Below are 13,531 nucleotides of genomic sequence, written 5' to 3'. Positions count from 1 at the left end.
ATGTGGCATAAACTGCCCATCTTCAACAGAGAACCACATGGAATTTTATACTACGGGGGGGGGGGGGGGGGAAATCCAGCCATACTGAATCTCTATTAGTCCCCGGAGAAATGGGGCTCTTTCGAGTGGTTTTCTGCATTCCTCAACATGGACTTTCCTAATTCTTTAAATATGTACTGAATCGTTAAAAAACTTTAAGGAAACCTCAGGATTCTCCAATTCATTGCAGAAGTACAATCAGCCAAAGTTAATCCCCATTTCATTCTGGTTTTTTTGTTTGTTTAAATTGGGAATGCTTTAAAGATGTTTCCTTTCTATTTGAATCAGTAGTTTTGACAGCGTTTAATCCTGGCTTCGTCATGGCCACAGTAATAAACAAAAACAGTTATTTTTAAAAGCTAGTGAAAGGTGAGCATGCAGCTTTATTGAGGGGGAAAACATTTTTTATGGATCCTAATTTTCCAGATTTTTCTGAAACTGGTTTATTTTAAAAGCAGTGATGACATTGAAGGAACGTTCCAAAAATCGATAAATGTGTTCCTATGATTGTGGCTGCCTGTTTCCAATCTTGATCATCAAGGAATTATTTAAATGAAAGGCAAACATATCTTGTATGTAATGTGCAACATTTAGCCATGGCTTCTTTTAATACAAATGAATTAATACAAACTGCTTTTTAATGCAAATATTCTATTAGTATCAGATGATGAGATACGTTTGGCTGGCTGGATAAACAGGAAAGCATCACGCCACTCTTCTTATCTGCTGTGATTCCAATAACAGTCCTTATCTAGCTAATTTAAACAAACAACATGGGAAGTACAGCCTCTGCACACAGGGTAATGTGAAGTTAGGGGGTGAAATACGTTAAACCGCATTTAAAATCCTGTCCATTTTATCTCTGATAATGATGAAGAGTAGGCAGCTATCTCTTTTCCTGTCTGTCACCGTGAGACATTGTGGCAAAAATGAACTTTCTAAGTGCGATTGTTCAGAAATCATATGAAATCTATCTGCTTGCTAAGTGGGCTTCCCGAGCCAATACTTCATTTTTATGTTGTGGGAAGTTATCCCAGCCTCTCCCAGAAAATGAAATATCCTAGGAAATATTGAAAAGGCAGAATGTTTCTCTGGATGTGAAAAGAAAGAAACATGTTTTAAAAGACAGAATAGCTGCCTGTAGCTTCCTGCCCATCCCCACTGTTAATGGGCCATTAAGAAGGCCAAGCTAGTCCACTTTACATAATAAAGACTTCTCCACTTCAGCCCAGAGGGGATGGGAGTAAGGCATGATAATATTGGCCTTTACTCAACTGACCACATGGCATCTGAGAACTCAACCAAACCTGGATTCAAAACACAGCCTAGAGAGTTGCCCCTGCATGGCCCCATGGGAGTCTGACAACCAATCAGAATACATTTCTTACACAGGAACAGGAAACAGAGAGGTGGGACTAAACAGGTTATAAAAAACCTAGCAAGCCCTCCCTCGGCCCTTCTCTTCTTCTCCACCAACATTGAAGCCTGTGATCCCCTTTTCTGTTCAGGGCTCAGCTATGTGGTCTTGTCCACCAATAAACCATCTTTCCAAGCCCCTTCCGGTCTCCAGTGTCTTTTTCCCCCCCACTTGGAGCTGAACGCAAAGGACATTCTTTCATCATGTCAATATGATTTACACTGATTCTTGTTCTCCTCTGTTTCTTTCCTTTTTCTTATGATGCATTAGCTACCGGCGGAGCTTTGGGAAACCGATTTTCTAAGATGAAGTCGCAAGAGTTCACTTATCGGAGTCATCTGTATGAGATCAACGAAATAGCCAGCAGTGTGAACTCTCTGCGCAGTCAGTACCAGAATCAGGTACAAGATGTTCCAGAGGCTGATTGAGAAGCCTACCTGGATTTGGATCAGAGCAAAGCAAAGATAGAAGGCGTGGCAAGTATCTTCCCTTGTTCGATTTTTTTGTTGGGCCAGTTGTTGTACATGAGATTTAGAAAGAGTGAACATATTGTAAATCAGGATGATAACTATGACCAACAGTTTTCATGAAGTCCCTAGCGCTTTAAGAATGTGTTGCCAAAATCCAGTGGCAAAATGGATGTATTTTGATGGAGCTCTCCCCGCTCCCCAGGGTGGGTTCCTACCAGTTTCGCACCTATTCGGTGGAACCGGTTCGTCAAATCTACCAAACCGGTTAGAAGAGGTTCCACCAGTGGACCCGGAAAGCAGGCCACCCCTACAGAAGAGGTCCAAACATTTTTGAAACCCACCACTGGTGGGTGTGTAATGGTCCCGCAGTTATCATACGCATTAATAATGATCTAGTAATTTTTTCCTTATACATTTTAGGGACCTTTCCTTACATAATTGGTGTTTTCTTTCATACTTTTGGATTTCTAATTTCTGTTTCCGTTAGTTGGCAATTGCTAAAACCAATCCCACGTGAAAAAGTCATTCAAAGCCCTCTTGATTTTAATTGTCAATTTATTTATTCCTACACATTGTAATATTTATTCATTGACATATCTCTCTTTTTCCACGTGTGTGCAAACACAATTCCAGCAGCTGCTAACATCTGTAAAATTAAATATATATTATACTCCCTTTCAATAGCCAGCAAAATATTTCTGGTTTTAATTCCATATCTTGCTTTACGATTGCTTCTAACCACTAACTTCTGAATAGCTACTTGGACCGACCTAAGTACTAATTCATAATTTCATATCCGGTCACATGGGCAGCAAGCCACTCCCATCCGGTCACATGGGTGGCAAGCCACTCCCACAAGGAGGCCACACCCACAGAGTAGGTTCCAACCAATTTTTGAAACCTACCACTGCCGCTCCCACACACGTACACTTTAGGGTAAGCATTTCTATAAGAATTTTAGGGTGGAAACAATACAGAAGCTTCTGGGACAGCAGCCTCCAGCTTTTCGGGCATTCAGGGACCAGTTCTATGGAGAGAGGTTTTTTCCATGGACCAGAGGAGGCATGGTTTCATGTGCTGCCTGCATCCTGTTGATGGGGCTTTGCCAGGTTTCATGGCACGGACCAGGGGGTTGGGGACACCTGTTCTTCGAAGAACCTGCCCAAAATAACTTTGGATAGTCAAACGGGCAGCATTAAAATTAACAAATAAAATGAAAAACTTTCCCCATTCCCACTCTCATTACACCATAAAACCTCCTTCGCTTTGGACTTTGAGGCTGGAAGCATCAAGGCAAGAGATTTACAGAGACATTTGAGCTTAAGGGCACCGCCATGGAGTAATATATTTGTAGAAAAATGTAAGAGATCTTACAAAATCTGCAATTTTGAGGAATGTTTTAATCCTTGTGGGATTTATGCCATTGAAGACTGCTACTCAGTGTCTGGGGCTGCAGCTAAGGAAACAATTTTTGTTTCTCTTGGAAAAATATTGCCAAGTATAGGTCTTCTGTTCCATGTTTGTGTTCAAGAGATATGGGTCATGATGGAATCACAACTTAATATTACTTTTTCCCTTCCTCAGATTGTTCCATCTTCAGATGCCACTGGAAGTAGTTCGAACAGGTTCTTAATCCTAGCCAACGAAGCCATGAAGTTAGCAAACAGGTGAATCTGCTTCAGATTGACGCGCATTGTTTCCGTTACACTGACTCACTTTAAAAGTGTCAACCAAACAACTTGTTAAGGAGTTGTCCACTGTAAATCTTGAAGCTGTTAGATTAAGAAGTTTTTAAATAATGTCCAGTGACAATGGTGAATTGCTTTGCATTTTTGCCAATATGGTTCTCCCATATTCTTTGGGCAAGAGAGAAGGATGATAACTGCCTGTCCTGACCCCCTCCTCTGCCCAATAACAAATACTGAGACAAGCTTAACTGAAATGTACTTTAATAGCAAGAAACCAAAACCTCGGTGGCTGAAAGCCAAGCATAACAAATAGATAAGGACCTTGGCAGCAACTCAGACAAACCTTGGCAGCAATCCAACCTACCAAGATAGTTACCAAAGTTCTCCAACTTTTAATCAATGCGTTGACTTCTGCAAGAGGGACGTGAGCACAAGCAGTCTTTTTATAGTCTGGAGAGGAGCCTAATGACCACCAGCTGAGTCCAATTACCTCCTGTACTTGCGTAACTGTTCCTGACGCCTATTAGCTTTTCGATGCCAGGCATTCAGGAACAACTCACTGCTGGCGTTCCGGATCACACTCCCTTGTCTCTTCCCCACTGGTCCAAGGCTCAGGCGCCTCCTGGTGGCCAACCAGCCTCTCTCTGCGCCCTGCTCGGAGTCAGAACCCTGTCCAGGGTCCTCCACATCCTCCAGAGCCGACTCATAGGGCCCCTCGCTGTCGGAGTCTGGTGGCAGCTCCAATGGCTCCTGCTGGGGTCACAACAGCTGGCCTATGGATAAGCTTCACTCTCTCACCCACTTCGTTTATTTCTTTTTTTTTCTCAGTCAACCTGCAGCTGGCAGATACCATTGAGGAAGCAGCCAGGGCAGCAGAAGATGCCTCCCAAGAAGCACTGGCACTGCTGCAGGCCTTTGCAAGTGGAGAAGGTATTGGGACAACATCTGTGCAAGGGCTCCAGAAAAAGTGAGGTGGTGGGCTGTTGTAATATAGCGGGAACATCACAGTGGGCTTTGTGTGGGGTTACCATAGGAGATGACCAGGCTGAGCCTGAGGAAGAGGTCAAATGTGTCATCAGTCTCAACTCCCTTTGTGCCCATAAGAGATCTAATTCCACCTTACCTCTTGAATTCCATTAGCTCTTACCTACCACCAATTTGCTTTGGTCATTAAAACGTGGCTGTTCCGGCAGGCCTGGGGCTGTTGACTCCAAAATATGGTCCAGCCCCCACTTGGAATGAAGTGCATGGTGTGTTTTTAAGTCTATCTTTTCTTACTTTCTATTCTTTTTGATGTATTTGTATTGTTAAGCCGCCCGGAGTCCTGCGGGATTGGGAGGCATACAAATGTTATAAACTTTGAAACTTTGAAAAGTTTTACTTGATCTCCAGATATGATGAGCTGCAGCTGCTGACAAAGGACCTGGAGGCTGATGCTAGCCAAGCTGCATCTAATGCTGAAAGGGCCTACAAGGATAGTCAACAGCAGCTTGGCTCCCTGACTCGTTTAACGAAGACTGACACACAGTTTTTTCAGGTAAGTCTTGCACTTGTGATCGATCGTAATTCTTCCAAGAGATTTCCAGTAATCCCTTTGTTTTGCTTCATGCGTTTATTTCTTCAACAAGGGATATTCCGGCAAGGGGAGAGAGAAACTTTGGCTGTATCCACAAGGATGGCTTTGCTGTGCTCTGTGTTAGCAATAGCAATAGCAGTTAGACTTATATTCCGCTTCATAGGGCTTTCAGCCCTCTCTAAGCGGTTTACAGAGTCAGCATATTGCCCCCAACAACAATCCGGGTCCTCATTTTACCCACCTCGGAAGGATGGAATTTTTGAAACCCACCACTGGTCCTAAGGACATGGTGTGTGAGAAGAACTGAGAAACCAGGACTTCCCTGAGAGTAGTGGACATTGGGAAGAGAATAACCAACCTTGCAGGTTTCAGAAGTACAAAAGCCAAACTAATAATTACTTTTTGGGTTAAGTCCTATCAATTTCAGAGCTTGCCCTCTTTGGGTTAACTGCTTTCCTCACTTAGAGCCAAGGTGGCGCAGTGGTTAAATGCAGCACTGCAGGCTACTGCTAGATCAGCAGGTCAGCGGTTCAAATCTCACCGGCTCAGGGTTGACTCAGCCTTCCATCCTTCCGAGGTGGGTAAAATGAGGACCCAGATTGTTGGGGCAATATGCTGACTCTCTGTAAACCGCTTAGAGAGGCCTGAAAGGCCTATGAAGCTGGTATATAAGTCTACTGCTATTGCTATTGCTATTACTTTCTCCTCTGGTGTTTTAGGAGGAGGCCAGACAGCTCCAGCAGAAAATGGATTCTTTATCTGGCTTCATGGAAACCTACATGGTCGAGTACAAGCAGTTGAAAAGCAACTTAGGGAAGTGGGAGGAAGAGATCAAACTGTTATTGGAAAAAGGACAAAATGACGGACAGGTCAGTAATCAAACATAATATTGTACGTTTGGGGGTCCATAAAGTATTTGCTCTTTAGCAGAGAACTTTCAACCAAAATTTCAATCGTGGATTTTTATGACATTATGGCATGTTTACGGTTTGTTTTCTTCATTTCTATATGAATATTAAAAAATATGACTAAATTTATGTCACTCTTAGGAATCCCCACTAGAAAGCATGGAGACATCCCCTAAAGTATAATAGAAGTCTGAACCTGGTCTGCAAATAATTGTTGGCCTTCTGAGTCTTAGGTAAAAGGTCCCTAGTAGGCAAAACCCTGTTGTGGCCCAGCAGGAGCCATTGGAGCTGCCACCAGACTCCGACAGCGAGGGGCCCTATGAGTCGGCTCTGGAGGATGTGGAGAACCCTGGACAGGGTTCCGACTCCAAGCAGGGCGCAGAGAGGCTGGTTGGCCACCAGGAGGCACCTGAGCCTTGGACCAGTGGGGGAGGAGACAAGGGAGAGTGAGCCGGACGCCAGCAGTGAGTTGCTCCTGGATGCCCGGCACCAAAGAGCTAATAGGCATCAGGAACAGTTGCGCAGTTACAGGAGGTAATTGCACTCAGCTGGTGGTCATTAGGCTCCTCTCCAGACTATAAAAGGACTGCTTGGGCACACGCCCCTTTGCAGAAGTCAACACAGGAACTAATGTCGGAGAACATTATTGTGAGCTTGGCAGGCTGGATTGCTGCCACGGCTTATCTGTGCTGGTTTGCTGCCAAGGACCTGTCTGTCTGTAATTAAATGCCATAACTTATCTTTGGCTCGGAGTGTTTGTTGATGTGGGACGAGAGGGTTCAGAACAAACCCTTTATACATAGTACATAGCATAGGTGTAGACCTGAATTTTCAGGCTGTGCCTTTTCATGCTCGTCTTCCTTTCTGCTTACAGTCATCAGTTCAATTGTTGTCTCGTGTCAACCTTGCCAAGCAAAAAGCCCAACAGGCAGTGAATGCTGGTGATTCTGCTTTCAATGATGTTGAGAATCTCTTGAAGAAACTGAGGGGTGAGTTTCACATGGGTCTAAACAAATGGCAAGTTTCTGATGGGCTTTGGGAGGTATTTCATCTCTGCATCTGCTCGATGATCTGGTGGGATGACAAAGCTGGTGTAAACTGCAGAGGTTATACACTGTATGTGGAGTTTTACATACTCCAAAGGACCTTTTTGGAATCAATTTTATTGTATGTAACAAATGGCTGAGAACTTCATTGAAGGACAGACTAGAAATAGCTATGATAGGAATAGTTAGCAATAGCAATAGTTAGACTTATATACTGCTTCATAGGGCTTTCAGCCCTCTCTAAGCGGTTTACAGAGTCAGCATATTGCCCCCAACAACAATCCGGGTCCTCATTTTACCCACCTCGGAAGGATGGAAGGCTGAGTCAATCTTGAGCCTGGTGGGATTTGAACAGCCGAACTGCTGAACTGCAGTCAGCTGAGGTAGCCTGCAGTGCTGCATTTAACCACTGCGCCACCTCGGCTCCAACTGATGATCATGTAAAAGCTTAACAAGAAATGGATTCACATCACATGAATGTGATGTGAATCCACAACTCTCAAGGAAAAAGCTGCTCAATTCTTTACATTCTTTAACGTGATGTTTATTTCAATAAGTTCTCGGATTCTTTTAAAATGTTTGGTGTGTGTGAGTGTGTGTGTAAGGCAGAGGTGGGTTCCTACCAGTTCGCACCAGTTCGGTAGAACCGGTTCGTCAAATCTACCGAACCGGTTAGAAGAGGTTCCACCAGTGGACCCGGAAAGCAGGCCACACCTACAGAAGAGGTTCCAACATTTTTTGAAACCTACCACAGACAGACAGACAGACAGACAGACAGACAGAGACAGACTCACACAGAGAGAGAAAGAGAAAGAGAAAGAAAGGAAGAAAGAAGAAAAGAAAAAAGAAAGAAAAAGTGAGAGAGAGATGAAAGAAAAAAAGGAAAAAGGGACAGAGAGACAAAAGGAAGGAGAGAGAGAGAGAGAACACATGGCTGGCAAGTCACTCCCACCAGGTCACATGGCTGACAAGCCACTCCCACTCCCACAAAGGAGGCCACACCCACAGAGTAGGTTCGAAAATCCTCTTTTGTCTTCATCTTTCAGTAACCAGTAAAAACATGTTTATGACAGCAGGCATTTGAGGCAAAGCTTGTAGTTGAACGTTTTAGATTTAGGGAAGATTTGTCTCATGAATGAAGGCAAATATAACAATAGCAATAGCAGTTAGATTTATATACCGCTTCATAGGGCTTTCAGCCCTCTCTAAGCGGTTTACAGAGTCAGCATATCGTCCCCACAGTCTGGGTCCACATTTCACCCACCTCGGAAGGATGGAAGGCTGAGTCAACCTTGAGGCGGTGAGATTAGAACCGCTGAACTGCAGATAACACTCAGCTGAAGTGGCCTGCAGTACTGCACCCTAACCACTGTGCCACCTCGGCTCTTGCATGTCCCAGGATAATGTTGCAGTATCCAGTCTGGGTCAGTCGCTGGGACCAGAGGTTTTGTCTTCCGAGCTTTTGGGGTCATCCTCAGGGAAATTCTCTCTCTCATGTTTTCCCTAAGGATGGGCTCTAGCCAGTGGTGGGTTTCAAATTTTTTTAGAACCTCTTCTGTAGGTGTGGCCTGCTTTGTGGGAGTGGCTTCGCAGCCATGTGACCAGGTGGGAGTGGCTTGGCAGCCATGTGACTGGGTGAGCGTGACCAACTTGTAAAATGTGGTGAAACTCACTTAACAACGCTCTTGCTTAGCAACCAAAATGTTGGCTCAGGAACTCTGGCATTTGAAGCACGCAAGTCTTAAAGCTGTCAAGTTACAAGACCCTTGCGCCCCTAACCCTTTAGAAAAAAAAACTCCAGGGGTGTTCAAACTTGACAGCTTTAAGACTTGTGGACTTCAACTCCCAGAATTCCTCCTCTCGCTCTTCATCTTGATGATGTGCGGACGGGTGGTGGGGAGGGAGCTGGAACCGGTTCTAAACGGCACTGTAGATTTGTGGAACCTCTTCTAGAGAAGAGGTTAGAACTGGCAGGAACCCATCCCTGGCTCTAGCTCAGAAGACTAAACCTCTCTCGTCCTGGTGACTGATCCAGATTGGATCCTGCTTCCTAATCAAATTTTTAGGGCTGGATTTTTTGGATTAAATTTTATAGTTGATGGTTTATGATCACCTTTGGCAAGTTGTCCTGAGAATTCACTGCAGGGTACAAATCAAATTAATGGATATCCAGAGTTAGAGGGTGGGAAATTTTAGCCCTGCGCTTGATATTCAGATTCTAAACTTGCAACGTCACAACATCTGGCTCCAGTTCTCTGCCTGACGTCCACCTTATTCTATATCTCGTACAATTTTCCTCCTTAGCCTACCCAAACTTTTACTCTCAGAGTATTAGAAAGTGATAATTCAAGAAAGCTGAGACACACAAAAAAAGATAACTTACTCTGTCCGTTTGGGGTTTTTTTAACATTTATTTTTATTTTTTCCACCTTCTGTTTATAGATTTTAATTTTCAGGTAGGTGACAAGCAAAAGGAAGCCTTGAATGCTCTACAAAGATTACCGTTCATCATCAACAAAGTTGCAAGCGCCCGCGAAAAACTGAGGCGTGTAGAAGCCACCTTGGGCAAAGCTGTTAACGAAGCAGAGTCAGCCAGGAGAATGTCTGGCGAAGCAAGGGAGATTGCTGGGAATATTGATCAGGTACAGAGGAGTTGAGTTGAGTTGAGTTTATTGGTCTTGTATGCCGCCCACTCCTGAAGGACTCCGGGCGGCTTACAATAAACAAGGGAAGGGGATAAATAAACAAAACAACACTTTAAAATATGCAACATTCACAGTTACCGTGGGGCTGGATATTTCACAAGCCCCCCGGCCTGCTGGAGCAGCCAGGACTTGGTGGCTTTGCGGAAGGCCGGGAGGGTAGTAAGGGTCTGGATCTCCATGGGGAGGTCATTCCAGAGGGCTGGAGCTGCGACAGAGAAGGCTCTCCCCCGGGGAGTGGAGTGGAAGAGAGTGTTAGGGTTAGAAATCTGGATATGGAAGAACTAGTGAGCTCGAGGATGGATGACAATTTGATTGGCTTTCATTTGACTTTATATCCTTGAAGGTTTAGGTTGACTAGCATGATGCCCTTCAAAACTTCAGCAACTATAGAAAGTTCTTAGCATTTGGATACAACTTCAGATTATTCAGAAATCTGTCACAGATGCTTTCATGTATTCAACTCTTAAAAGAAACCTGTTAGGGGTCAGAAAAATCGAGAGCCAATTTGATCTAGAGCTGTGATAGCAATAGCAATAGCAGTTAGACATATACCGCTTCATAGGGCTTTCAGCCCTCTCTAAGTGGTTTACAGAGTCAGCATAACATTGGGGGGGGGTTAGTGTCTCAGATTTGTCGGATTGCTTGAAAATGTTTACAATTGCTTATTCCTTCTGCATATCAAGCCACCAATTTTTTTTGTTCAAATATCCATCAGAATATCCTCTGTTGATTTTCTATATTTTCCCCCTTGTATTTGCATTTCCAGGAGATAGGAAGGCTAGCCTTTGAAGCAAATCGGACAGCAGATGGGGTCCTTGTCTTGGAGAGTGGGATCATGTCTCTGAAGCATGAGGTCAATCTTGTGGGGAAAGAACTGCAAGAAAAGGCAAAGGCGATTGATATGGACGCCTCCATGGCTCAAGGCGTAAGTTTCCAACTCTGCCTTTTTTAGAATGGAGTGCTTTGAAGAAACTTCTGTTTCTGTTAGAAATCCTACTTAAGATAATCCTACTAATGATATTCCTCCAGATAACTGAGGCGTCCCAGAGAGCCAAAACAAATGCTGCCAGTACTGGAAATGCTGTCCAAGACACACTCAGATTCCTAGAAGATGTTTCGCGCATGATAGGTAAGAAGCGAAGTGGTTTCCGCTTATGGCTAAAGCATAATTTGGTTTTGTTAGTGGATGATTCAAGAAAAGTCAATCGGGTTAAGTCAATGATAACAGGCAACAACAAACGTGTTGATCATTGAGAGCCGAGGTGGCGCAGTGGTTAGGGTGCAGTACTGCAGGCCACTTCAGCTGACTGCTATCTGCAGTTTGGCGGTTCAAATCTCACCGGCTCAAGGTTGACTCAGCCTTCCATCCTCCCGAGGTGGGTGAAATGAGGACCCAGACTGTAGGGGCGATATGCTGACTCTGTAAACCGCTTAGAGAGGGCTGAAAGCCCTATGAAGCAGTATTTAAGTCTAACTGCTATTGCTATTGCTACTGGAGCCATGAGGGTAGAGAAGTATAGTTGAGCATCATCATACTGATGATACTTCATCCTTTCAGATGACCTCATCCAAGGAGACTTCATGTAAATGTTAATCAGGAATGGGGTGAGTGACCTGAGGTCCTCCACCCTCCATCAACACCAAAACTGATTCCAGAGGAAGGGAGCGAAACCAGTACAAGATAATGGCCACTTCAATCAAATACCCTCCCCCCCCAAAAGGATACCCAACTAGGCCACACATAAATACACATAGAACAGCTCAAAGCAATAACAATAGCAGTTAGACTTATATACCGCTTCATAGAGCTTTCAGCCCTCTCTAAGCAGTTTACAGAGTCAGCATATGTCTAACTGCTATTGCTATTGCTATTTTATCTATGCACCCTGGAGTGGGTGGCGTCTTAATTAGGGCTTATTTGGGGGGTAGGGCTTATATTGGGTCCATGTGAAAATATCAAGCTAGGACTTACTTTTGGAGTAGGTTGTATTTTCAGGAAAACATAGTTTAATTCAGTGGTGGGTTTCAAAAATTGTTCGAACCTACTCTGTGGGTGTGGCCTCCTTTGTGGGAGTGGCTTGCTGCCCATGTGACCGGATGGGAGTGGCTTGCCACCCATGTGACCAGATATGAAGATGCCGACGACACTTGTCGGAACCACCTTAAACTACCTCACACTCAGCACTGGCATGTATAAGAATGTAATGTAAACTTGTTTTTTAAAAGGCATCTTTGGTTTGCGTTAAAACAACTTCAACACACGCAATGTTCTGATTGCACCACAAACGCAGTAGTCATCATTACCTTTCACAGAGGCACTGAGTTTTATAAATAGGAGCATGATAGTGTAGAATAATCATATCCAAGGACCAGTGGTGGGTTTCAAAAATTTTTTGGAATCTCTTCTGTAGGTGTGGCCTGCTTTCCGGGTCCACTGGTGGAACCTCTTCTAACTGGTTCGGTAGATTTGACGAACTGGTTCTACCGAATAGGTGCAAACTGGTAGGAACCCGCCTCTGGTTTAATTAATGCTGTCTTAGTCCCATAACCAGATCTTAAATCATATTGAAAAGGGTCTAGGTTATCTGCCTTTCTCAAGGATATGTTCGTCATAAACCTTGTCATTTCCCAGAGGAATCTCAGAAAAAAACTGTCCACTTGCTAATGACTTCAGTGGCTTTGATACTTGGAGGATGAGGCAGCTACGTATGCAGCAGTTTGGAATTATGGGTTTAGCAGAACATTTTCTTCTGTTACTCTTTTGCTAGGACAACTGGAGGATGTGGACGATCAAAGTGTGAACAAGCTTGAAACTGATCTTGGCAACGCCAGAACAAGAAACAATCAGTTGAAAAAAATGTTGGTGCAACTGGAGGAAACAACCAGCCGGCAGAAGCTTCGAGTCCAGACACTGGATAGTACCATTACTGAGATCCTTGCAGATATCAAGAACTTGGAGGTGATTCGGGATACTCTTCCTCCAAATTGTTACAACGTACAAGCCATTGAGAGACCTTGAAGGCCTTGGTGGGAAAGCAGACCTTTCAACAACCCCATTTACCAAGCCGTGGACAAACATCAGGGTTAGACAAATGATTTTGGGGTGAAATGAAGAGATGCCTGCCTTATAAGAATGGCGGCTTGTGACTCCACCGAACAGGTCCCTTGGAAGGTCTGTTCATCCGGTTGGGAGGGCAATTTCCTTACTCTGCCTTCCGAGGCAACAGCTACCTTTCAGCAGCAGCACAATTTGAAGGGAATGTCAATCAAGCCCCCACACTCAAGGGGGAAACAATCTTTTGACATGACAGAGAAGCCAACCGTAAAGAATACAGTGTGGAAGAGGCTGGATAGGTAGTGTATGTATCTTCCAATATATAAAATCCTATGTAGTTTTCTGGTTTCACCTGACGATGCTATCTTAGACGGTTCATCTAACCCATGACTCTCCGCTATATTTAGCCCTTGATCTTCCTTTCTTCAATTGTGATTCAGCAGAAGAAAATAGATGTTGCTGCACCCTGCTAAATTTATTCTGCTCCAATTACCTCCTCTAGACCAATAAGATCGCATAGATTAGGCCTCCTCCGAATTCCATCAGCCAGCCAATGTCGACTGGCAACTACCCGGAGGAGAGCCTTCTCGGTGGCTGCTCCGACCCTCTGGAACGAACTCCCCGTGG

At 44.3% G+C, this 13,531-nt stretch overlaps 1 protein-coding gene across 1 annotated transcript in view; it reads left to right on the top strand.

The window, feature by feature from the left end:
- LAMC2 (laminin subunit gamma 2) overlaps positions 1 to 12,868 on the top strand; it is a 60,991-nt gene extending 48,123 nt beyond the window's left edge. Inside the window, 10 exon segments of the mRNA XM_032226899.1 lie at positions 1,727 to 1,932; positions 3,511 to 3,593; positions 4,444 to 4,581; positions 5,007 to 5,151; positions 5,910 to 6,059; positions 6,973 to 7,087; positions 9,587 to 9,786; positions 10,616 to 10,774; positions 10,879 to 10,978; positions 12,618 to 12,868. Of these exon segments, the coding sequence (XP_032082790.1) occupies positions 1,727 to 1,932; positions 3,511 to 3,593; positions 4,444 to 4,581; positions 5,007 to 5,151; positions 5,910 to 6,059; positions 6,973 to 7,087; positions 9,587 to 9,786; positions 10,616 to 10,774; positions 10,879 to 10,978; positions 12,618 to 12,868 (1,547 nt within the window).
- Positions 12,869 to 13,531: the final 663 nt, after the last annotated feature.

The sequence above is a fragment of the Thamnophis elegans genome, chromosome 11, assembly GCF_009769535.1.
Source record: "Thamnophis elegans isolate rThaEle1 chromosome 11, rThaEle1.pri, whole genome shotgun sequence".
Lineage (NCBI taxonomy): Eukaryota > Metazoa > Chordata > Lepidosauria > Squamata > Colubridae > Thamnophis > Thamnophis elegans.
This window is presented reverse-complemented; position numbering and strand designations above follow the sequence as displayed.